Source organism: Neopsephotus bourkii, unplaced genomic scaffold (assembly GCF_033783945.1).
Source record: "Neopsephotus bourkii isolate Nb327-2 ecotype Australia unplaced genomic scaffold, CSIRO-AGI_Nbou_v1 NB_1350, whole genome shotgun sequence".
Taxonomy (NCBI): Eukaryota; Metazoa; Chordata; class Aves; order Psittaciformes; family Psittacidae; genus Neopsephotus; species Neopsephotus bourkii.
Window position 1 is genome coordinate 631263 of NW_026901829.1, and position 26059 is coordinate 657321.

A 26059-nucleotide genomic window follows, 5' to 3' on the forward strand; every position below is an offset into this window, starting at 1 on the left:
TATACTGATGTGCAGTAATCTCTATAACAGTGACACTACTTCCCTCTTCTAATATGGAACTTGAATTTAAAAATCTGTGAAATGTAGCTTTAAAGCAGCTTTTGGGAATTAGCAATTTGTAAACCCTCCATCGATCATCTATACCAATAGAAATGCCTTTATAATAACAGAGGAATGGGGTAGTCACATTAGGAAAAGCAGTGAGGCCTTGGGGTTTTTTCTTTGTGAAGTGTGAATGGCATTAATTGCATCACTTAAGCAGCAAGAGATTGGTTACAAATGATGTGAAATTGTTAAGTTGTCCTACCCAAATGATACATACTGACCCTCTTGTCCAATTTTAGTGTAGTGCAGTCAGTTTACAGTGTGCTTCAGCTACTGTTAAAGGTTTGGGTTGATGATGTCTTACATGGCAACATTACAAGCTTCCCGAAATTCTCATTTATCAGCTGCTGATGCTGATGGAAAAAAAGCAGACATTTCCACAAATGATGAAAGCTGAGCAGAAATTTTCTTTTTCATATTTCACTTATTAATTTCAGATGGTTGTAGTTATTGAAAGAACAGGCCCATAAAAGTCTCCAAATGCCTTGACTTCCTAGAAAGTTTGTTTTCCATTTAGGGGCCTTAGGCAGAAATTGAACCATGATTGTGAAAACCCCCCAAGTAAACAAACTGTGGTGTCATTTGTGATTTCTCTAACACCCAGAGACATAGATAATGCTATATCCCCTTACACTTCCATTGTGAGAGGAATTGTCCGAGGCTGATTTTATTTTTTTTTTTTTTTTTAATAAGGTACAGCCCTGGTTGGAAGTCTGTAGCTAATGTGCTGGGGTGGTCCAGGCACTTATTAGCATGGGGACAGCATCTAGGTCATGTTGGGCTTCTCAGTCCCATTGAAAAGTCATGGGATTAAATGTGTAACTCATGTAGGGAATTCTGAAAACATTATATATGATACATAACCTTATTTCTCTCCTTTCTTCCTTACCAGTTTGATAATCTGTGTCCTTTAAATAGAATCTGGTTTACTCCATAATCTGAAAATTCCCTTAAAAATACCATTGGAAGACCAAAGCTCACTGAACAACTGAGAGCAGGATTTATATGACCTCGTAACTCTGGGCTTTGTAAAATACAGGTGATGTTTCAAAAACTGCTGTGACATTTTATCTCGTATGGGGATGTGATTTTGTAAAGCATTCCAGCAGAATGAAACAATCAGTAACCTTTCTGCTGTATACATGAGGTATCTATGTTTTTTTTCCTGCCAAGAATAATGCTCTGAAGCAGTTTTTTGTGGGTTTTTTTGTTTTTGTTTTTGTTTTGGTTGTTTGTTTTGGGGGTATTTTTTTGTTTGTTGGGGTTTTGTTCATGGGTTTTTTGGTTTTTTTGGGAGTGGGGAGGAAAAATGCTTTTCTTTTTTTTTTAAAGCAAGTGAACAAAGAAGCAAACCAAGATGTAGAAAGTAGTAGAAAGATACAGGAAAAGCGACATTCTTGAAGCAATGGCCGGGGAAGCTAGGGGAAGAAGCATATTGCATGAAAACATTTTGCTTTCCTTTGAAGCTGTGATGCTCTAATACTTTTGAGTTTTCACCAATTCACAGAATAAAATGTTTTTGAATTAATAAACCCATCTCCCTTTGAAGAACCTTTACTGATGAGAAGACTTTTGTCTAGATTTATCCTCAGCTGTGGCCTTGCTGCTTTTGGCCCTGGCTGCGCTGTGGTAAAGAAAGAGGAATGAGCTATTAAAGCATCTAGTTTTCTTCTTCCTGTTTCAGGGTGGAGTTTTCTTAAGTGTGGGGCTGGGTTGTGTCCCCTGTGCTTTGCCTCATGGAGCTGTGGTCTATGTTTTATCGCAGAGAAATTGGCATGTTTTTTATCACGTTTCTCTCAGCAGTCAAGGCTCTGTTGGTACTGTTGTTTTCAGGGATTTTATTTGTGGAGCAATTTGTGCAGGCTTTATTTCTGAGCCTAGATGCTAAACAAGGTGCTTTGTGCAAACAGCAGAAAAATGATTTCCTCGATAGGAAGCCTGAATCCATAGCACAGTGAAAAGCTGTACAGAAATACCTCACCTAGTTTTTAGTGAGCTTACTTGGACACTGGAAACGTGGGCTAGCGCTGTTCCTTATGCGTGTGGGTTGCATGGGCATAGAGGTGCATCTGATGTCCTGTTCAGGGATTTACAGTGCTGTATTGCGCTGTGTGAATAACCTCAGAGAGATGACAACTGAGAACAAGAGATACCAGGAAGATGCAGAGACAGAGTGATACTTAAAGGAGCATCAAAATGTAAAACAAGCTTGGATTAGGGTTGAGTCAGTGGCATTTCCTGTGCATTTAGGCATAGTTATTTTTGGTTCCTTTGACGTGTCCCTTGTTTCCCCAGTGACCCTTGTTTGCCTTTAGAAGGAGTCCTAAACCTGGTGAACCAGGGATAAAGAATGATTGGAGGTCAGACATCATACCCAAGAATCAAAAGACTGAGCTGTGAATAGAGTGTGGCAGAGAAGTTCTTCCAGTCCCATCTTAATGATGTGAATTTGGTGTGCAGGTAGAGGCAGGCAGCCTATGCAAAAACAGTTTGTGATAAGAGTTGGAATATTTTTGCCTACAGCTCATTATTTCTCCAGTTTACGAATTGCTTTACCATATTTGGGATCCTGGGCACTTATTGCCTGATAAGGAGAAGTTGTTCAAGGAAACGGAAAAACATTGACTGTGTGCTAAGATGAGGCTTACTAAAGGTGTCTTCCAGAACAGGTTGTGATACTAAGACTTCAGTGCTAATGCAGATGCACAAATGAACTTTGAAGGTAATCAAGGAAGCAGTGCATTCATTAGTTTAATGGAAACATTAGGCACTTCTCTTAAAGGTGTACTTGGATCTGTAGTAGACTGATGTTAATTATGTGTAGGATGGGGCATGTATACTTCTGTCTCCTAGCCACCTCTTCTGCCGGTGGCTGTTTGTAGAACCTGCGTGATTCCTTCTCCTAGCTGGTGATTCCTTTTACAAAGAGCAGAAGCTGTACTACCTTAATCTTTTACATTGTACTGGCAGCCAGCAAATTCCAAATTCAAGCCTTTCTTTAATTTTCACCAATATGACATAAATGGACATTGCACATAAAAGAGGGAGCCATTGCATATGGCTTCTGGTACAAAGAGTATTACAGTAACAGAAATGCCCTGGTCATAAATTTATGTGAATGGTAACCATGTGTCTCTGAATGCCTCCTGTTTCTCATTTGATTTAAATTTTACTCTATCAGTAATTGCCAGATACCTTACACTCTCGTGTATCTGCAGTATTTTTAAGCCTTTTGATGCCTTGCAGTTTTTAAAGTAGTCACTTTACTTTTAAAGGTCCTTAAATTAGGTCATAACAAAAATATTTCTGTTTATCTAATCCATTTCTCTTTGTTTGGACTGCTTGGTGTACTGGAGCATGTAATAAAGTAGAGATTTAAATGGCTTACTTCAGTACGAGAATAGAATGTTACGAAAATCGCAACTTTCCTTTACAAACTGAAGCCTTTTAAATCGACTTCATTGACAGGAATGTCTCTGAATGATTAAACTTCCTTGCTAAGATTTGTAGGATACAGAGCTAGTGAGTCGCTATTTCCAATTTTTGACAAAGGAAAGGAAAGGAAAAAGAAAGGAAAAGGGGGCAGTCTGTGATTTCTGTAGCTGGTGACTACTGTGTGTCTTCAGTGTTGTGATCTCATGTCATTTTTCCAGATGCTTTTGTCCAACTTAGGTTGGAATTCTGCAGCCATCCATTTGTCACCACTCATGGAGGGAATGCAGGAGTTGTTCGGGTTTTTTTTAATTACACAGATTCATCTCATTTCCTCTTGGCCAAAAACATAAGCATATCCCTAGTGCTTGTGACTGTCATTTGCACATGGTGAGGATCTTGCTCAGGTGAACGAGAGCAAACAGTAGTCCCCTCATTACTTTTGCTTGAGGTTCTGGTCATGCTGAAGACGGATGATATTCAGAGCTCAGAATCCAGGTACAAGCTTTGTATCAGGTCACTGCTTTGCTCTGGTGTGACTCTTCGTTTAACATTACCTATGCCCTGCCTATTTAGTTAACAACTTTTACTCTCCATTAGGTTCCTCTGGCTTCTCTTTTAAGTTGGATTTACTCAAAACAACAGGTAGATGAGAGCCTAGAGGTCCTAAGTAAAGATACTGTTAGGAGGCAGTGAACTGATGAAGCATTTTGTCTGGATCCTGCTCATTTTAGAATAAGCAGTGCTTTCTCAAACAAAGCCTGGCTGTACTCAACATCTATTAAAAGTACCTACTAGTTTTTAATAAAAGAAAGAGGTCTTCTGGAATCACATAATCTTCTGAAATATCTCAAAACTATTCAAATGTTGGCAGCCATCGTGAAACCTTTGCCTGATCTAATCTCGAGAATGCAACAGGCATCAATGCCTAGCTGTTTTCAGTCAATTCTGCATACTGCACATCTAAAACTAGACTAAAATTATCACAGCTCTGCTCTGCTTTCCAACCCCAACAGGCAACAGTCCTGTAGTCCTATCTTTTTCTTTTTTTTTTTTTTTGCCTTCTTCAAATACTTAGAACAAAATCAAGCATGTTCTTCCTGATGGACAAGCCTGCCATTATTGTTGGCAGGCACTTGATTCCTGTTTTTCCTGATCTTTTACTTAAATAACTATCTGCTTCTATAATATTCATATTCGTAATTCTAATATACCTGTCCAGTTTTCAGAACAAACCTGAATGTGTTCTTGAAGTTTTTGTGGGATTTAATCCCAGAGTTGTTGATCTCCCTTGGACTGTACCGCTCAGTACTGCTATGTGTCTCTCTCTCCCTTCAGTTCTTGACCTCTGTCCCTTTTTTCTTTTTCCCTGTTTTGTATTTCTCACTCTTCCAATCTTTGCCAGTCTTTGGTTGTATTTGTACTTTGTTTGGTGGTGGGTTGTCACTGGGCACTGTTTTGTCATACGGTTCATGTCACCTTTTAAGTTAGGAGCAAGCTGACTTCCATGACACTGCTGGTGAACTATATGTTTCTTTGTCTCCCCCTGAAGAAAAGGATTTGAATATGAACTGAAGCCTCAATAACTTCCCTTTAGAGAACAAGCAAGTGTTAGAAGTAGTTGAGCTGTCATGTATGACCAAAGCAGAATACCTAGTTCTTTAATTTTTGTGTCATTTGCTCTGTCATGTAATAGGTGAATGTACCTCTTTAACATGTGGGTAGAAAGAGAACAGGAGGAAAATCTATTGTAACTTTTTTTAAGAAAAAAATAGGAAAATGTGCATCAACAGAGAGGAGAAATAAAAAAGTCCTTGTGCATGAGAGAAAGAAAACTTCTAGCTACATTCATGCTCAGTGGAACTGGGCACAGAAACACACAAAACATGAGGGAATGTGCATTGAGAGATTTTGAGGCAAGCAGGGCAAATTTATGTGATGTTATAATGGATAATAATGCACATTATATATATGATAATATGAGGCACATTAAATAAAGTTTAAAAAAATCAAGTTTACAATGCAGTAGTAGAAGAGAGAATAGCATATAGTTGGAAGCTCACTTCGCTAGGAACATTCTGATCTCCCCTTGACTGCACTTACACATCAGTGCTTGGCTAAAAGTGGGAGGGAGGAGGAGAACAGTGTCTTTGGCGGATAGCATTTCTGAAAGCTGGATGTGGAGCAGCATGTTGAGACACAGTTAGTTGGCCTGTCCACATCATCTTCTGCACTACCATGAATTCTGCCCTTGTGTTTCCCTAAAAAAAACTCTTTTGTTGAATTTAGGTGAAGATTTAGTCTCATCTCTCTCTGCCAACTTTTACTATAAACCCACAGAATCTAAGCATTCTAGGATTGATGTTCATCCACCTGGTTCGGATTAGACTTCTTGTGTCACTGAAATAGGTTTTTATGGCTTTCCTGATGTAACTGCATTTGTGTGCTTTTAAAAGATTTTATTTTTTTAACTGGACATTGTAATGTTTGAGGCGTTATATTGGTTAATTCTTTGTGCATTTAGGCATTTGTTAAACTGAACGCTGTTTGTATTACGTAATATTATAAACCACACATGAACTATAGTCCCTTCTGTAAGTAAGAAATTATTAAAATTGTAAAAAGGCCTCTTCTTGACCCAGAATTTTAGCTACTTTATGCTTGAGTTGCATCACAGCAGCTCAGGAGCAAGCTATCATGATATTTTCATCCCTTTTAAAACTACTGCATATTCCTGTATAGGAGTTGAAAACAAATACTTTCTCAGTCTAATTCATTACAGAGTTAAACTGGATCGACTACTCTTAAATTCGGTTGCCACATTTCTAATATGACTGCAGTGTGTGGTCCTCACAAGGTAGAACAGCACAGAAGTTCACTGGCACTTTTCCAGTCCCTGTACAGAAAACTATAGAGTGTCTGTCTTATGTAATTGAATAGCTCTTTAAAATATTTAGACTTGGAGTCTGAATTCCTATGAAGACCAAGCTTTTCCACCAGAAAATAAGACTCATGGCTATGCTTCATATTTGACCACGCACCACATCATCCACAGCATCAATTACCTGCTTTTTTAATTCAGTTCAGTTAATTTTAATTATATATTTAAACACAAATAGTGACAGGCCCAAATAATTCTCTTCATTAGCTGCTGGGGTTTATACCCTTTTTAGATGATGGAAACTGCCTTGAGTGTTGAGACAATGGAAGGATGCAAGACCTCATGTACAAAAGTCACTGTAGGAATACTGCAGTGTACCCTCAGGCTGATTATTTCATTTCCTCCCTTTCTTCCCCACAGAACGTATGTATCTCAGACGATGGTCTGAGTATTTCTGAAGTACTGCTTATATTCTGGTGTAGGGTTTTGTTTCGTTTCTTAAGATGCATGGGTTGAACAGGAGTTGTGTTACATTGTCCAGTTGGGGGTAAAGTTGAGGTAATGGTTCAGCCTTCTATCAGCTTTGTGACACTGCCCATTTGGGGTCAGGATTCATCTTTTCATCAGCTTTGTCTCACGCTAGCTCTGAGAATGTTTATGTAATTGCTTGTTTATTAAAATGTTGTTCATGCACAAAAGCCTGTGCAGCACCCCAGGCAGCCTGGCCGATCAATTCTTTCTGGGCTTCCATGGCACAAATTGCACAAATTACATCTGTATCGTGTGGGGGCCTTCAGCTCTCCTCTGTACAACATCTAATACTCTTTTCTCTGCATTTGATCTCTTCTCAGTCATGAGATAGGTAAACAGAGATTGGATTTATCTAAACTATGAGCACAGTAAAAATTAATACATTGTTTTAGTTTGTAGCACAAATCTTTGCACTCCTATATGCAGACTTCAGGTATGTAAACCCCTGTTTAAAGCTTATCATGTATGTTTGTTGGCAAATTTCATGGGCTGAATCAGGGAGATGCAGTTTTCTGATTCTGCCCAACTGGAAGCTGTTTCTGCTTCGAAAAATGTTCTCATGGGGATGGAGGGGCCTTGTTTATCTGCCACAGCATTAAGTTCCCCATACTCTTTCACCATGTTTTTTACTGCTGTGAGAGTCACTGTTGTCAGATGAGGATTACTGACAAGGTTCATAGGTTACGAGATGATAAACTGCTCTGTGTGCTTGTAGTCACAGCTGGGCCGCTCCCAAAACTGACTTTCACAAAGCTATTCCAGTGTCTCCAGTTTAGACATGCGTGTAGATCCATGCTAGTTGCCTAGGTGCAATGGGAAGTTAGATACAAGGAAGAAGTTCTTTACTTTGAGGGTGATGAGGCACTGGAATGGGTTGCCCGAGGAAATTGTGAATGCTCCATCCCTGGCAGTGTTCAAGGCCAGGTTGGACAGAGCCTTGGGTGACATGGTTTAGTGGGAGATGTCCCTGCCTATGGCAGGGGGTTTGGAACTAGATGATCTTAAGGTCCCTTCCAACCCAAACTATTCTATAATTCTTCCTCCTTCCCAGCTTCTCTGATTATGTTCATACAGGGACAGAATTCTGTCATATTATACTGTGTGCTGTCAGTATTGGCTGCCAGATAAATAGGGTGTACTTCCTGTTCATCTCTTGTCTTTGACACTCATTTTGCCTGCTTTAAGGGGCTTTAAAGTTTGGCAAGGCTAATATTATAATGGCAGTCACACAGTTTCACCAAGTTCTTCCTCTTTGCTTGACTGCTTTTCCGTTCCAGGGGAGAGCAATCGCAAATTTTGGTTTTTTTGCTTTCACTGTTAAGCTTGATGCTAATCCACTGCATTTTTTTCTCTGATCTCTTATTGTCTGCCCAGCTTCAGTCTTGCTTCCTTTATTCTTGATAGCTGCTTCAGACTCATCTTCTTTTATGTCCTTTTCTCATACTTGTTTGTGTGTCAGTGTTGCTGCCTTTGATGTTCAGAATGACCGTACCGAGGTCTCTACTTGAGGGAACTTGCTTTTCTAGCAGCCCAAAAGTCACTGAAGAGGCAAACCAAGGAGAGGAATCAACTAGAACAAGCTAATTATATGGACCTGCTATGACCACATAGTTTTGCTTCTAGGTTTTCATCCTTCTCCACCGTATGAGACAATGTGCAACTTCTTATGTCTTCAGCCTACACATTGCATGGTACTGCACTGCGATGCAGTATGCTTCTGTGCCGTTGAAAGTGACCAGGTACCAAAGTGGACTACAGCTTGTAGTTGAGTGTTTCGTTTGGTTGAAGCAGCTTGTGGATTTATTTTTTTCCCATTATGTGACAAGCTTGTTTTTAAGAACAAAGAGACTTGAGCTGACTTTCACTCCCTTTGCAAGATACAAATATTTTATTCTCCAAAATAAAGGTACTAATTTTTCAAAATACTGCATTTTTAGACTAATTGTGGTGATTTCATCATGGAATTATAGGAGGGTCCAAAATTATATTTTGCACAGTGAGTTTAGAATAAGCATCTCTTCATTGCAGTATTTTAAAGAAGTGATAGGCAGACTTCTACATGCAATTCAGCAGTTCATAATGATACTGTATTGAATTTAGAGTATTTGACCAAGAAATAGGTTTATGAATAAACCGGTGGAGTAACTGTATAGCTGTCTGCTTCGAAGTTGGGGCTCACTCATTTAATTTCATATGAACTTTTAATAGTAAATCAAACCTGTTGATTGTATTAAAATTCTAGTTGGTGTGAATGCTTAGACCTCTGCAGTTTTTCAGTGACATGAGGGATTTTGATATGTTAAACTCTTTAGTTTCTCAACTTCCATTTGCATGGTGCTCTATTCCTTTTATTAATTAAATGATCATTTAGTACAATTATAATATCTGAAGTTGGGATTGGAAGCAGTTCTTTTTCATCTCTTTCTCATCATCAGCACAGTTGAAGTTCTTAGAAGAAAAGAAATAAGATCTGAATACCCTGAACTGTCCAAATTTGTGCTTTTCTCTTGGTGACACATAGCCCCCTGGAAGGTATTGGTTAAACAGGGTAACCAGAGAAAGGTTCCTAATGAAATCTTGGCTTTGGTGGAAAAAACATCTGACTAGTTTTAATAAAACTTGATTACACTCCATTCATGAGGATTTCTGCAAGTCTGCCCTGATGACATATAAACTTTAAATTAGGTGTAGTCAATAAAAAGACCACCTAATATGGTTCCATATTTTGAGAGGTTTCCCTGTAATTACCCCAGCTAGTTGATCTGGTTTCTGACCATTTTGGAATTTGCATGTGCAGATGATCCTGTGAAAGATGGGGCTTGTACACCATGTAATGATGTGAACTGGGAGAGATCCTCCTTTCTGCTTTTCTGCTCTCCTTATTTAGTGACCTTCCACAGGTGATGAGACTGCAGCCCTTCTCCCAGCAGCTGCTTTCTAAATTTGGTCTGACAAATGGTATCATAGAGGTGGCAGGTGAGGCTGGGAGATCTGATCAGAGCAGGCTGATTCAACAGCCACCAAAGGTACAAAAGAATGTGTGGAAAAACGATCAAGTGCTGTCTCTTTATCATTGTATCAGCTTTCTTTGTGCAGTCCCTTGTGAAAGTCTTTACTGATGGCTTTCAGCTATGTATCATTATAATAGCTACAATAAGGATTACGTAATAGGAAAAATATGCCACATTGAGCAATGAAACTGGTGTTAGTCCTGTGGCCTGTATCAAAATGCTCTCATCAGCATTCCGTGTAACAACACTTCCTCAGATGTAATGGACTACGGCATATCATCAACTTAAAGTTCATACATCTGCCTTAATGTTTTTCGCATATCCCTGTTACAAGTAATGGTTGTGACTACTTGAGGGGAAAAATAATCCATTTTTTTCTTTTAGAAATAGTTTTTCAGACATTCTTCAAGCATATCCTCTGCATGTTTGCATGGCTAGATAGGCAAATCTTTTGTGTGTTTGTGTCTCTCGGGCAGTAAGGAAAGGGGAGAAAAACAATTAAAAGAAAAAGGAAAACACAGTAATGATAAAACTGCAAGAATTAACTAGAACAATTGGGTAGGCAGTAGCACTTAATTGTGCTCTTTGTTGTTTGGTCTCTTTATGACAGTTCAGTGGATTACAAGTTGTCTCCTATTAATGGTGCTGTTATATAAAAAGGAATTTGCAGAGTAGGTGTGTCTGAGGTGCTTCCACTAGGATGGCAAATACTTATTTCAGAAGGATTTCAGATGCTAGGAGCTTTGAAATAGGTCTTCTCCCTTTACTGTAGAGTGATACATCAGTAAGTATTTGAGCTGGAAATCAGACCTGCTGCCTTGATATGTCAGACCTTCAGTCTAAGAGAACTTGTGCTAAGAGAACAGGTGCTTACTTGAACCAGGGCTCTTGTGCTCAACTTCTCTCATAAAATAATTCTTAAGTATTTGGATTCCCCTGAAGTTAGAACATTTTATTATTTAAGGTGCTAAATGAAAAAAATGTCTTTTAGAGGGTGTTTTTATTTGAATGGCTCTTTGCTGTGTTTGCTTACCAAAGTTAAAGCATAGAGGTTATTTTCTGTGTGGGATTGAAATACTGCATGCTTTCTACAGGTCACAGATTTTCACTTGTCATTTTGAAGAATGTTATTCCAAGTATAAGTAGGTGGGGGATATATATAGGCTTAGTCATATATCTTCAATATGACTTTTAGTCATATATCTTCAGTTTAAAAAGTATATTAAAAACCCTAATATATTCTTAAAATGTTGAGTTATTAGAGGCACATGCATAAACATAGCAGTTTTCACCAATGTGACACTGAGTACTAACTTAATGATTAGTTTTTCAACAGCACAGTGAATTCTAGCACACAGGCATTGTAAAAGGGAAGATGACTAGTGACAGTGGAATGGACAGATGGACTTTCGAAGGCTTGCAGTGAGGGCTGGAAAGAAGCAGAATTGTTGTTGATTACTTGAAAGTAACAAGTCTAACCACTAAGTGATCATTTTTGGTCATTATCTGAGTTCTAGATAACTATCTGCTAGAGTAAATTGGCTCCATAAAATTGGTTCTGAAGGATGGTGAAAGGCATTGGATAATACTGTAGCCACAAGCAGGGTCCATCTGACATTTAGAACATGGAGAAAAAGTGAAAGTTGTACCTGTAGCTGTGCATGGTGGTTGCATACATGTGGGAATGAGTTGCTTCAGCTGTCTGAGAGGCTTAGCCTCTGCTGAGTGTGCTTGGGTCATCACCTTCTCCGAAGCATTAGAGGGCACCCATCACCCTGTCCAGTACTTGTTCTACTCCTGCCAGGCAAAGCAGTGGGAAGGGCAGCTCACAGGGCATGCATGCATGCATGCGCAACAGTGACTAAAACATTTGTCTGCTTCAGCCTGTGCATTGGTAAGCAGGACATAACAGAGGCCCACCTACAATCTTGTTTACTCTGTCCAGGTGTTTCACGATACAAATATTTTTATTCTTTTTTTTTTATATTTGTCAACTGCATCTTAAGTTCAGTGGGAAATTTATACGGTAATGTTTAGCAGCAGTCATATGTGCCTTGAGAAACAGTTCTAGCTTGTTTAAGCAGTGTGTCTAGGTTTTACTGCCATGCTCAACACCATGCTAAGCAAGTGCTTACTGAGCCCTCTGGCCTGCAGAGGCAAGGGCTGCGTAGGCACTCAGCTTTACTACGGCTGGTATTTAGAGGCCTTTTGCTCTGCACCTCAGAAGAGATTTACCTGATACAGCAGTTTTGCCTCTTACCTTGTGTCTGAGGTCGAATTCCTCAACTGCCTTTAGAGTTTCTGGCAAAGTGACTGACCTTGATGAAAACTGCATCAGGTTTTGTAGTGTGGGTTGACACAGTATTAATGCATTGACCTGAAACTTAAGATCCTAAGGTGGAATAAGGTGGTGGCTGTGTAAGAAGCAAGTTTATCCACTAGTGTTGTTTTTTTTTTTTAATGTCTGGCGCATGCTGAGGGCAGACAAGATGATCTGGGTACTGTTTTTCTAAGCACAGTTCACATTGAAAAGGCCTTGTCCCAGAGGGCTTGTGGACAGTGTCAACACAGGGAAAAGTGTGGGGAATAAAAAAGTAAAATCAGCTGTACTACATGTGCAAAATCAGATTAGCGTTATGATTTTTGTTGTGTTAGTGGGGAAATAACATGCAAGAAGGAAGGGCTGTTTTAGTGAAGAGGAGGAAAACTAGAGAGAACAAAGGCACAGCAGAAAAAGGTAGAGCATATGGTTAATGGAGCAAAGATTAAGATTCTGAAAACGTATGCAAAGGTAAGAGGAGTGAGAGAAATATAATGCTTAAAGAAAGGAATAAGATAAACCTAATGCTTGTGCTATAATTTCACATTTTGGAGAGTACATCCTGAATACATGCAGGACACCTGGAGTCCTATAGTAGCTTTCTTAGAAATGTTATGTTGGGAAGGAATGCTAAATTGTCCAAGGACAAGCAGAACCTGCTGAAAGTAGTTGTGCCCATTTGATGAAAGCTTGAGCTTTGGCATCTAAGTCTCTGCATGGGTCTGGAAGCAGGTTTCCTTTTCCTTCTCAGTGTCAAACACTTCACAGTCAGAATTCCTAATACTGCCGTCACACCATCCCATGAAAGCTGCAGATCACACCTGTATTGGCTGCAAGAGGAACAGGACCTTTCTGTAGACACCAGTCTCACTGAAGCTAGGAGCCAGCTACTGTCTTGTGGTCTGTCCTAGGTTTAACCCCCTCACCTTGGCTTTGAAGTCCAGCCCTTCACATCTTACTAACTCTTCTGGTTTAACTTAATGGTCCCAAACTCTCCATGTCCCTAGACATGCCTCCAGATAAGCCCTAGTCCAAGCTTTGCATCCCTTCCCACCATATTCAGCCCTGAGATACGTCCTCTATCTCAGGGGCTCTAGACCTTTTTGTATCTGCTGGTTGAAGGATTCACTTCAGTAAAGAGTGAAAACCTGAAGGACAGAGAAGCTGCACTTGATGTAGACTTCTGACCAAAACCGGTTGACGCTTTCTGTGTGTTCCTGGCTCTGTTGCCTCCTATGTAGGTTGCTCAGTAATCCTCTGTTGTACATGAGCAGCTTTGAAGGTATGCCCATAAGTATTTATAAGTATTTGCAAGGAATATATAAATTAAGCGGTAATAAAATCTGATAGCCAGCAATATTTGTGATGGCAAGTGAAGCTCAGGAAGAAATTTAAGGCTATATCTATCCTTTTTGTCCCAATCCCCCCTCCCATTTTGGTACCCAGGATTTAGAAAATGAACCAGATTAGAGTGCTTTGGTCTGTTTTTTTGTGCAAGGTCTGCTTCTTTAGCTAGTATCCTAGTAAGAGTGTCTGTACAGCCTGTGTCTTACTGTTGCATAGCTATATGTCATTTGGATAATACCACCATAACAGGCCATTTCATTCTCCCAGCGTCTGATTTTGCCAGTCTGTTGCACAAAATGGTGTTTTTCATCCTTCATCTAAGATGGAGACGTGTGCTTCAGCACTACAGTAAATAATAGACCATTGTTGGTTTTCTTAACCTTTGTCTAGCTGTATTTAAAAACTAACAATTTATCTAGTAACTTCATCAGGAGGCTGGGATGTTTCTAGGCAGTACAAGCATAGATATCACATCGCAGAGCTGGTTGGGAGAGCGTGACTAATTGGAATCTCCACCATGACTGTGGTTTTAACTCCCAGATTTCCAGTGTGAAACTTGTGAACTTATTCTAGAAGCTGCCATCACATTCCAGGCTCTGTCCTTCCCCTTGGTGTGCTGGGACCTCTCTTCCTGAGGGCTCTACACTTTAAGTACTGTCCTACCCTCAGCCTTGTGCCTGCTTCAGCTCAGTTGCTTCTGCCCCACACAAGGCAGGCACAGCAGAGAGCTGTGATGCAGGTCTGTAACTGGGAATAGCTACTAAATCTTTGCAAGGGAGCAAAGCATGCACATTTAAAATGTAAAAGTGCCCATTCCAGTGGGTACTATAACAGAATGCATTTTTACTTTTGCCTTCATCAATGTGTTGTTGCTCCCTGCCCCCCGGGTAGATTTAATAATGTTTTTTTTCTGGTTTCGTTGTTGGTTTGCTTTGGTTTGGGGTTTTTTTCTACTTTGTCCATTCAATACTCCTGCATTCTGTGAATATTTAAAATAAGAATACTCAGCCTGCAAAGCTGAACATGTACACAGATTAGCAGTGTAGAGTTGGGTTTTTTGAGCTGGATGTGTGCGTTGGGTTTACAGTGTCCAGGCTTCTGTGTGGGGATTCTGTCTTCCTCCATGCACATTCTGTCCAGCAAAATGCTGTCAGCCTGATATTGATTAGGGCTTTTACATGCAACAGGAATAAGCTAATAAGAAAATGATGAGTTGGTGTGTATCTGTGTGCTATGCTATCCGTTAATGAAATGTTTGACTGCCAAATATGTTAAGAAGTTAATGGGTCAGAGGTATTTTTGCGGAGGGGTAGTGATAGAACCTGGTGGATTCGCAGCTGAAGAGGGGGAACTTAGACCCAGCTGTGCCAGCATGTGAAGCTTACCTCTCTATTTATCTCTCTACCATGAGTTAGTTATGCTAAGGTGGTACTCAGCAAGAGCAGCTATCAGTGAGACCAGGAGGATCTCAGGATGGTTAATTACAGGATAAAGAAGAAAGGTGATCTTTCAGTTTGTGCTGCCTGTTCCACTTACCCTTTCTGTGCAGTAAATAATCCCATAGTCATAGTTAACTGTCATAACTTACCATATTTGGATTCCTAAAACAAAATGCAATGTTTAGTTCAGCTTTGAATGGCAAGCAGTTCCTTATGGAGCTTAATTGTTTTGTTTACATGAAGCTAGTTACTTACCATGTGGTAAAAACAAGAGGCTGACTGGCTTGTTTAATATAATGAGATAAACATGGAAAACAGGGAGGCTGTACTTCTTAAACAGACCACAGGTCAGATGCAGTGCCTTGGCTGGTAGCAGTGTAGAAAACCTGCTGCATGACATACCCTTTGTCACAGCTGTGTGACTTTGCTGTATGTCCTCACTTTCTGATCTTCAGCAAAAAAAACAAGTGATATTCCTTAAGTTTTTCTATTCTGTGTGGACTAAGCACCTTTCTGATACTTGTCTTAATTGGGGACCAGACCTGGCAGAGTGCATGCAGTGAACATGAGGCCATCACATAAGGCTTTGGCCTCACATTCCCCCACAGCTTAACCTGGATCAGACCCATTTTGCAACAGAGGCAGCTCCTTTTCTTCTATTCAGTAAGGAGACTGGGCAGGTAGTTGGGGCAGCAGGAGCCTTAATTTCTGAACACTCACACCTGTTGTGTGGCATAAAGAGCAAAAAGAGGTTGTTCCGATTAAGCTAGATCTCTGACAGCCAGTCATGCTTGCTACCTACAGGAGACCTTTTTAACAAGGGTGCTTCAACCATAGCACAACACTGTTCTTGTCACGGAGTAGTCCTCCAACCACAGGCACTACCAGCATGAGAGGAGTGCATGACCCAACACGTGATTTCCTGCCCAGAATTTGGGATATTCTTTGGTGGGGCTGCCTGACTAACAGAAACAAAAGAAATCTTTTGCTCAGTACTGGAGCTCACACCCTAATGGAGTCCTGTGTGTCTTGGGAAGCAAGGGCTGATGTCAGTTCTTCCCACATAGCAGAGATTTTCTTAGCAGAGAGGACATTCCAGAGATTTTCATCTGTTTGCTTCTTGATTTGACTGGTGGCTTTTCCCCTCAGAACATGTGAACTAAAAGTCAGAAAACTTGCTAAGGACTTAACAGCTTATTCTTCAGGTAGTTTCTGTTGATGGAAGGGAATTCTGTTACACCTACATGTACCAAAGGACTAAGGTAGATGTTCTTAATTAATTTGCCTGAAGTTAAGTAAGTTGCAGTCTTGTTATTAGGCGACAGGCATACCAGCTGAGTGAGCCTTCCTGCCAGCCCTGCAAACTGGAGAACAAGTTGCTAACATGTCTTATTTTGTGAATCTGTGCAACTGGGAAAAAGAGGCCATTGAAAATATGCACAGAAAGTATAAGTGCTGAAGAGCACCTGTAAGCCTTAAGTCTTCTTTATCTCACTTTTCCATGATTGAATTTCCATCTGGCACAGTTGTATGCTCGAATCTTTGGTGTTTACAGTTGTCATCTCCACTTGAAGAGATGTGACTGGAGCCTGATATCTGTTAGGGCAGTATACCTCCACAGCTGTTACTCTTCCCTCTGCAGGCTATCTCTTGCTTGCAGAGATAATGCCAGGCAGAAATATTTCCTCTTTGTGTATGTTTGTGGCACAGAAGAACCACATCGGGAAATAACCAGGCCACAGTGAGAGTGATGAGAGTTGTCATTACCTTCCCAAGCATTCAGACTGTCAAAATAAATTTTTAAAGTCTATTGAAGATTTAAGCAGTAAGAGCCACTTCCCCTCCACCACCACTTGAACATAGTGTGAGCTGCTTCTATAGCTGGAGGCCTTCTGAATAAAGACTGTCACTTGTTTTGAGTTTGCAAGAGTTTACAAGTACATTACAAATGGAAGGGTTATAGCATGTCTGCTCTTGCCTTGTCAGTCTTCTGCTTGTGTAACCCAGAGCGCAGTAGTTGTCACAAAAAAGAAAACCTTCAGAAATGTGTCTTTGAGAAGATAAAACCACCACAAGGATCAATGGTAGTCCTCACAAGAATTCAGAGGCTGACCTGGAAAGCTGCTAAGTATGACCCTCAGAGGGATTTTCACATTGCAGTTGTTCTTCACTGTCATGCATATTGATTTTTGTTATGCAGCCCCTAGCCTGATGTTCTACCCGTTAAGTTGCCCTGCACAGACAGAACTCTGGGAATACCTGAGTTCGCCATCCAAGAGAATCTTTATTTTGGAAGACAGGCTGAAAAAGATAATCTATTTTGACAAGTATTACCACACCTCTACAAACATAGTCTCCTCATCTGTATGATCTCATGCATATATTTTTCAAAGTTCTTGCTTTCCTTTGAGACAGCAATTGCAGCAAAACAGTAACATCAGCAATATATAAAAAAATTTTGGGCAAGATCCAGTACAAGCATATCATGATGAAATCATTCTTAGTATTATTTAACAGCTACCTGGTGTCTGGTCCAGAGAAATTGGTCACAACTGTATCTTCCTTTAGACATTTAAGCAAATGGAACATGTGAGTTTGGATGTAGTGTGAATGTAGAGCAAGGAGGACATGGATCATGATTTGTCTTTCACTAAGAATTGTCAAGCATATTCCTCCTCCATTTTTGGCGGTGGATTGTTGATACAGTCATAGCAGCATTAGCTCCTTCAGCACTCCTTACCAAATAACCTTGTCTGGAAACTCTCACCTTTCTCACTGGGAGGAGAGGGAATGAAAGTTGGAAGTCTCTGGCTTAAGGAGAAGTACCTTCTATAGAAGTTAAGTGAAGACCAACTAACCTTTGGAAGCATGACAGGCTGGAAACCGGAATGTTCTGGCAGATTCTGTCATTTTAGGAACAGAGCAGGCAGCAGTCCTGCAATGTCATCATGGTCTTTCTCATGTAGTAAGAAGTGGCATCACTGCCCTGGATACAAACATCCTACGATATAGAGAAGTGAACAAAAAGTAGTCAGTGACCAACCCCACAGAAGTAAATGCTTGGACACAGCTGATAATGTGAGTCTTGAGAGTGCAAGGTAGCAACACAAGTCCTTTGCAAAGAGTATCTGTGTTTGTAGTGAAAGAGGTAATACCTACCCATTAATAAGTCTTAAAAAGCAACCCCCCACCAGACCCAGCAGTCTTACACAGTCATTAGTTTTCAGCTTTCAAAACTCTTCCTCTGAAGAGTTTTTGCTAATGAGTGGTCTAAACCCTGAGCTGATTATTTGATCCATCTTCTGTCATCTTGGAAGCAGGAATGCCTACTGTGAGAATCATCTGACCTTGGAGGATTGAGGAGGGAAGTTCACAGGTAAAACAGACTTTCTCCCCTTTCTTGTTGCAATAATACAAGAGTCCATACTAGGATCTGCATTTCCAGCCATGTGCAGGGTGTAGCATGTACCTTGAGGTGGCTTACAGCAGACAGCACTTTGTGGTAAAAGCTGCATTGGAACTACGATCACCCATGTCTCTGCTGCTGGAAGTAGAAAAAAACCTACCTTCACACTCCTTAACGAAGCACATGCACCCGTACAGTTTTAGCTCCTTACTTGTTAACTGTGGGCCATGGTAACTATGCTGTGTGTCTGTTCTTGCTTGCATCCCTGGGAGACAATGAGATTGTGCAGTGGATGTATTGACAGCAGGGTTGGGGTATTTCCCCCCCACCCCCCGATTCCTTTGCTTTTGTTACGTTCTCCATGCAGCCCACTTTAATCATCTTTCTGTATTGGTGAGTCTTACAACTTCTTCCAAGAGATTTTTTTTTTTTTTTGCTGGACACATCCATGAGCCCCAAGGAGTTCTGCCTTGTAGTTCTGGGGCAGTTTTGTTCCCTCAAAATATCAGTCTGCATCTACCCCTATAAAGTATCTTACTTCTGTCATTAATATCCAGGCAACCAAGAGACTGGCCTCTCACCTGTCAACTCTTGAGAATTACTCAACAGTTGCACAAAGCCTTCTTTCTTCCTTCTGCAGTGAAGATATCACCGAGGTATGGGTGTGTAATGGGCCAGGCTTTTCACTTTTGCCAAGGGCTGCAATGTGGTGACATGAAGATAGGGAGAGATGTTCGTGGAGGCCTCACAGTCCTTAGCTCCTTCAGGCCTTTTAGGGTTCTCATTGTCCCACAGGGACTTTCTTCCCCAGCTTTCCTGACCCTTTACTGTCTGGCCAGGTAGATGTTACCAGATCTGCAGAGCCAGTAAGTAGAGTAGCCCTAAAAGACAGTGGAAAGAAATGAAGCTAAGACATTATGTCTGATTTTTTTTTTCTCCTGTGTCAGAGACTGTTATGAATTTAACAGTTTTTTGATAACTAGGAAGTTATCCTTCTAATCCTGTTTGGTTTTGCTGGGTCTTTTAAAGAGAGATGGCAGAATTACCACCTTTGGTTTGGTTTGGGGATTGTAATTTCAATGTTTGTGATTACAGTAAGGTAGGATCATCATTAGTTCACAGCTCGATGTTCTTTTATCCTGGATATTGAGCTGTACCAAATGAGGTGTTTGCGTCTGCTTTCTTTCCGAGATGTGCCCCTGGTTTTTAAAGCTAAATGTTTGCCACTGGGGCAGACAGTGTGCTAGGCTTAAGTTCACATAGCAAAACTTTTTTCATTGGAGTAGCTCTTGTGACTTGTTAACATGCAAGAAATTATTAAGCTTTCACTTCCCCCACTCCCATTTCCTGTTTGGATGTTGAAAGGAAGCTCTGACTGCTAATTTGTCATTAGCCAGCAACCCAGATTGAATTTAATCCTGTGGGTTTGTGTGGTGCTTGCCTGCGCAGATACTGCCTCTCTCAAGAGCGGGCTGCTAAGTCTCACATTTCTTGATGGGAGCTGTAAACGATTTGCTCTTCTTTCCATGAACTCATGGCCTGCCTTTTGAGAACAGAGGTAATGTCTGGCCTGCCAGCACATGAGAGGAACATTGGATGCAGCAAGAGAAGGGAGATGTGAGGAGGGGTTTCCCATCTTACTTGCCCAGGAGATGGCACTGTGCAATAGTGGGAATTTTTCCCTGTAGCTTTTGTTGTGTGACTGGATTGTGTTTGTTTGAGACATGACAGATGAGTGAGGTTTTTAATCAGTAAGAATAGAGCTATTTGTACTTTTAGAATGCCTCAGCACTCCTTTTGTGTAAAATGCTGTATATGCTGTAGGCAGCTTGGATTTAAGTCTGCTTTGCACCCCTGTTTTGAGGATTTTGTGCCTAGTCAAGTATAGCAGGATCAGAACTGGGTTAGTGGGTGAAATTAATCTGGCCATGAATGGAGTGGTGATGCCTTTGGAGCACCCTTACTTTCAAGGCTTTTGTGTAAGTCCTTTGTGTTCCCTTTGGTAATTCCTAGACCTGACAAAGGAGCCAAACCAAAGAGGTATGTACATGTAGTATGCTCTAGAAAATTAGAAGCTTATGTGGAGCCACAGTAGGATCCCTCTTTCTGCCCTGCATGTAGTGTGCTATGCTCTTGTTAGCATAACAATTGGATTGGTGTAGTACTTGTATATATATAAAAAAGGGGTTTTTAAGGAATCTCTGACTCCATCTGCAAATGCCTGACCTGACTTGTGCTGCCAAATGCAGGCCAATGCAACTGACATCATCTAGAAAATCTTGTGTTCTTTTTGTTTCATGTTGATGAGTTCAGACCATTTCCATTCCTCCCTCCAGTAACAGTCTGAGATTAGGAGCACATACAGATCTGTGGGGAATTCTGATCTCAGAATTAACTTTACAAAATCTTAGGCAAGCTGATTACCCTCTTATTTTAATTCTCAAAAAGGTGATGAAGTGTAGTATTTTCTTAACACAGAGGTGTTACAAATGTGTTCATAATATACCTTAAAGCTAGAAATGCTGTGTGAATATTAAATAGCTCTGTTGCTATAAATCACAACTTAAGTGGCCTATATATCTATTACAAAGGCTTTTAGCAAACATATGCCCTTTGAAATAGCCTGACCCTTTCCACTTTTTCAGAGACATTAATAGTTTCCTGGCTTAGTGTTTTAGGAAATGGCATCATAGTCTGGAGGAACCAATAAAAACATAAGTCACCTATTTTGTCGAATCATTTTATGCAAGGATATTTGAGGCTGGAAGCTGTGGAGGGGTGAGAGGGGACTGCTCCATTTATGTGGGTAGAAGACATAAAAGTTCTAATACCATTTTAGTATAACTTTGCATATTAAGACTCTAGACCTATGTGAGAAACAGTAGGTTTTTTGAGTTCGCAGACAGGGGCTCTAGATAGTTTTAGCAACTAGTTAACTATGTTTCCCCCTTCCTAAGCCATATATTGCTTCAATGCCTGATGAAAAGGATGTTGTCTTTGAAGAAGAGTATTTTGTTGGTTTCAGACTTCCATTGTCATCTAATAGAAGCAAGAGGGCTTTTAAGAAAATATAGTGCCTAAAACAAATGGGGTAAATGATTATGGAAATATGATTGGTGGGACAATAGCTTATTAGGTATGGTCAATGCAGAACATTTCCCACTAGTAGAAAATGCAGTCATTTAAATTAAAGAACTACTGGATGACATGGTGAAAAGCAAACCGTGAATATCTGTAACAGGCATCCAGTGACACTCTGTTGTCCCTTATAAACGCCAGCACTTACGTTTGTCCTAAGCCCACCATCTTTGCATAGTTTTGATTCTTGACGTCTGAGGCAAAGCCTCCGGTGTGTTAGAAAGTCCTGTCCGTGATATCTTGGATCTGTGGAGAGCAGACATGCATGGCAGTTTTTCCCCTACTGTGCTGTCTCCTCCTGCAAGCTTCAAGTAGTGCCTCAGAGGTGGGAGATGTATGTCGTTGCTAACTTGTGCTTGGCTGCATGGAGCTGGAATAGACTGCCAGACCCCATTTATCCTCTACCTCTTCCCAGAGCATCCTTCAAAGAGAACAAAGGTTTTTGACCATTTTGGGAGGTCATCCACTGTATTTTTTATCTGTATTTCATCAGAGTTGGAGACCAGTCTAATGTTTGTCAGCAGTCTAGAGAAGCTGAAAGATAACACTTACTTCATCCTACATAGCTATCTTTCTGGAAATGATCTGTGGCACCAAAAGAGGCAGCCACCTCTGCAAGCTGTGCCATAATGCATTATGCATACTCTTCCCCTACTCACCTGCCCCTCAAACTAGAAAAATTAAACAGCTTTATTTCAGCTTCTGCTGTAGACTCAGGCAGAGCTAACATGCAGCTGTTGTTCTCTAAGAATTCAAACTGTGTTTAGCCTGCTGTTTGCGTACTACAGGGCACCATTAAAAAAATCTTTGAGGATTTCAGAAAGATGCAAAAGGAGGGCATGGATACCAAGTTACCTTAACTAGAGTCCAGGGAAGTTGCTATTGATTTACTGTTTTTACATTTCTTGAACCCAAAAAGGTGTTACCACAAGAATTATACAGCAGGCCAACACTCCACAAATGAACTTCAATGTTAACTTGTGCCAGATATCTGTCCGTTGTATTTTTTGGAGGCTTTTCTCTCCACCTCTCAATTTAGTATGCCAAATGCTAGTTCTTGGTCTTTTTTCCACCCAAACTGAGAGTGTATGAGTCAGTCCTATGGCAGAGATGTTGGGCTCTGTTGCTTTGCACTCATGACCGCCACAGGAGATGTTGCCTTGAGATAAGCAGCAGTGGCTTTCCCTTTGTACTTGTCAGGATGTCGTATTATTTTCTTTATTATGTGTACATTTTGTCAGGTCAGGCCTAGATTTGTCACTGTATTGTGCCATGAGATACCCTTTCTAAACTTCCTCTTAAACTGGAACTGGATTATGTGTGGAATTGTCCCTGAGTACCAGCACTGGGTGACACCAGGGTTATTGCTGAGTCCCAGAGCACAATGTGCAGTCTCCAAAGCCTTTAAGTGTCTTAACAACTGCCAAGTTGAGTTGCTTTCTCAAAGTTAATAGAACGGAGTCCTGAAGAAGTATGTGCATTGAGCAGGATGCATAGGTGAAGGGGTGAGTACAGCACTGCTGTTGTTGTTGCTTGTCACCACAACAAATTCCAGAAAGAGAGCCCATGTCAGGTGCTCCTAACAACTACTGGGGGGCTTCTGGATAGGCAAGGCTCCCCTTCCAACTGCTGTCTGCTCTATTCTGATTTCATTCCTGTCAAGGGGGTTTAGGCCTCAGGGAAGAAGTTTGTTTTTTTTTCTCATGCCTGCTGCTTGGATTGTCGGGGATTAGGGAAGGAGGAGCTCTTCCCAGTTGTGTGCTTAGTTCAGTCATTGGCAAATGAGAGCTTTCTGATTTTACCTGACATGCAGTTAAACTGTCACAAGCTGTGCATGAACCTGTACTTTAAAAATAAATATCCCACTCGCATTCAGCAGCAAAAGTGTGACCTCAACAAGAACCAGATTTAAAAGCAACACTATGATTTTAATCCTCAGCTTGCCCTCTGCTCCCCTCAGGGTTTTGGTGATGGCTGGAATTTCTTCATTGACTGTGGGGTTTTCAAAGAAAAAAAATGGTGAAACTCCCCTAAACAAGAAACAGACCAATCCCACCAAAAGAGATTTAGTGAAATTGAAGCTGTAGAGAAGGTGAAGGCAATTTCTTACACTGTATTCATACTCTTTTGTGTCCTAACATACAACTTGGCCGTAGCAGTCGTGTGAAAATGTGTAAACTCTTCTGTTAGGCTGAATAACCTGTGGTTTCAGAGTTTACAGCAGATAAAAGGAAAAGGCCTTGTCTTCGGACATGTCTTTGCAGGTCCTAGAACACTTGACTCTATGTAAGAAATTATAAGGCCAGAGCCTGTTTGCCAGCTAGTGAAATGAAAATGCTGTTATTTCACAGCTATGTCATTGGAGAATTATATTTCATTAGAGTTGATATTAAAAACCATGATGTAGTTGTGAAATGTGGCTGACTTGAAATTTGCAAAACACAGGAAATTTTTTCATAATGTGTTACCACTTTAGAAGTCTGGCAGTCCTTTAGGTTCACTCATAAAATTTTTATCTCTCAGAAGAGGAAAACCCCAAGACTTTTTCCCCCAAATTTTAAAAGTTCTGCTTCTACTAGCAAATGCCATTTTTATGAAGTATGTGCAAGTAACATTCTGAATGCTTCAAACAGCAGCAGTCGTTAGGACTTTCATACCGGAGAACTGTGTCAAGTAGTCATGAGCAATAAGGTATCCTAGACATTTAACTGGCAGCTTTTTAAAAGTCAGTGGTCAGAGTGGAAAATGGCAGTCCAAAACTATTACTCATTATTCAGTGCAAAAAATCCCTGTCGTCTTGCCCCTTTTCCTTTCCCATTTGATGGTTTACAAGCTTGCATTACTAGGAAGGAATATGTGCACAGCAGTTGCATTGAGTGGGTTCCAATGGGTTGCTGAGCTGCAGAACCATTTCCTTGTTAATCTTGTTTTCACAAAATCCTGAAGTACTTGTAAATCAGACTGCTACCTCTCTTTGTCACAGTAAAGACATGAGGGCTCTATGTATTAGCACTTATTGTTCCTTGCTAGACAATATTTAAATGTTCAGTGTGCTATGTGAGTAAGCTTATTTCTGTTATGATTAGATTTATTGTAGGGGATAGTAAACAATACTTCATTCTGGGCAGGTTTTTCTGGTTTGGGTTTTTGTTCAGTTGTGGAGGATTTGTAAAATATAAATACGTTGTCATTTCCTAATAGAAAAAGATATTAAGGTTAAATATCGAATCCAGTCTGTAGCCTGGAGATATACTAATGACTAGATGTTTGTCCCTTTCTGCTTGGGTACCTCCAACTCTTCAGTAACCTAAGCTTCACACTGTGCTTCCCATTGAAACCTCTGCTTCAATGGGGAGCAATACCCAGAGTCTGCTGCATCCAGTCAAGGAGCAATGTGGGTGCTGTATCACCAAATAAGCCTTAGATTGGCAGAGTTACCCTGTTTTGTCCCTGCTCCCTCCTTTCCCCTCTGTGTGCTGATTATAATCTCCTTGCTGTGCACTGGTTTCTCACCAGATTTTTTGGAGCTCGATATCTTCAGGATTTCTCTCTCTCTTTTGAAATTGGGCAGCAATGGTAAGGAACAATGTCTGATAGACAGTTGTAAAACATATTATGAGAGATTTCCTTTAGGAAGGAGTCTGGAATCAGTCTTGTAAAATCATTTTTACAGGTCTAACCAGTTGTGGATAGCATTTCTTTAAAATTCACTGCGATTAATGGCTTTAGAGTGTGATGAACCTTAGTAATGGGAAGGCTCTTCAGTGGGGCTGAAATACTAGCTAATCCCTGATCGGACAGATTCAGCTGTTTCATTTTGAAATTGTCAGCTGATTTGTGTGAGCAGATCATTTTCTTTTTAGTGAGGGAAAGGAGTGGGATACTTGTGTAAGGGGTAGATCAGTCTGTGGGATTAGGGTCTGGGTTAAGGGAGTTTGTATTTATCAGCAGGTTCCAAGGCGGGTGGAAACGTAGTGGTTTGGATTAGCAGAAGTCCGCATCTGTTCAGCCTTGTAACTTCATGTGCTCAGGGGCTATCAAATCAGATTATTTATTATTTTTTTTTCCTTATCTAGTAAAGGCATTGAAACACTGTCTGGAAACAGAAAACATTCCCAGCTTTTATGGATTCTTAGTCACTGTCTCTTGCTTGTTCCCTTAATAAGCCGTGTTCTTAATGGGACAAAGTTGCTACTATTTCAGGTCACTGTGCATGTTTTCTCTTACCATTGCCATGGCACTGGTAAGACAGATATGTTCTGTAGTTTATCGTTTCATACTATGTGAATTTTTACTTTCGGCACTGTATTTGCTACATAACAATGCTCACAGTATTTTTCCATACCTACCACTGCTGGAGTAACTGGACTTGATTATTTCATTTGTCATGTAGCAGTCTGTTTTACGTGTCCACTTTTATGTCTGTTAGAGTTAGCACCTAGGGCCTTT

At 40.5% G+C, this 26059-nt stretch overlaps 2 protein-coding genes across 7 annotated transcripts in view; one reads left to right on the plus strand and one right to left on the minus strand.

Annotated features, from left to right (window-relative positions):
* Positions 1-18085, minus strand: part of FILIP1L (filamin A interacting protein 1 like) — a 162217-nt gene extending 144132 nt beyond the window's left edge. For 2 of the 4 annotated variants that reach the window (XM_061366573.1, XM_061366572.1), the window contains exon 1: positions 17925-18082. Coding sequence is in view for 1 of the 4 variants with exons in the window: in XM_061366577.1 (XP_061222561.1) it covers positions 17925-17936 (12 nt within the window). In the remaining 3 variants the exon portion in view is untranslated. Of the gene's footprint in view, positions 1-17924 lie in introns of all 4 variants that reach the window. The other 2 variants (XM_061366577.1, XM_061366578.1) reach the window with 2 other exon arrangements.
* CMSS1 (cms1 ribosomal small subunit homolog) overlaps positions 1-26059 on the plus strand; it is a 242367-nt gene that overhangs the window by 147647 nt on the left and 68661 nt on the right. The window lies entirely within an intron of this gene.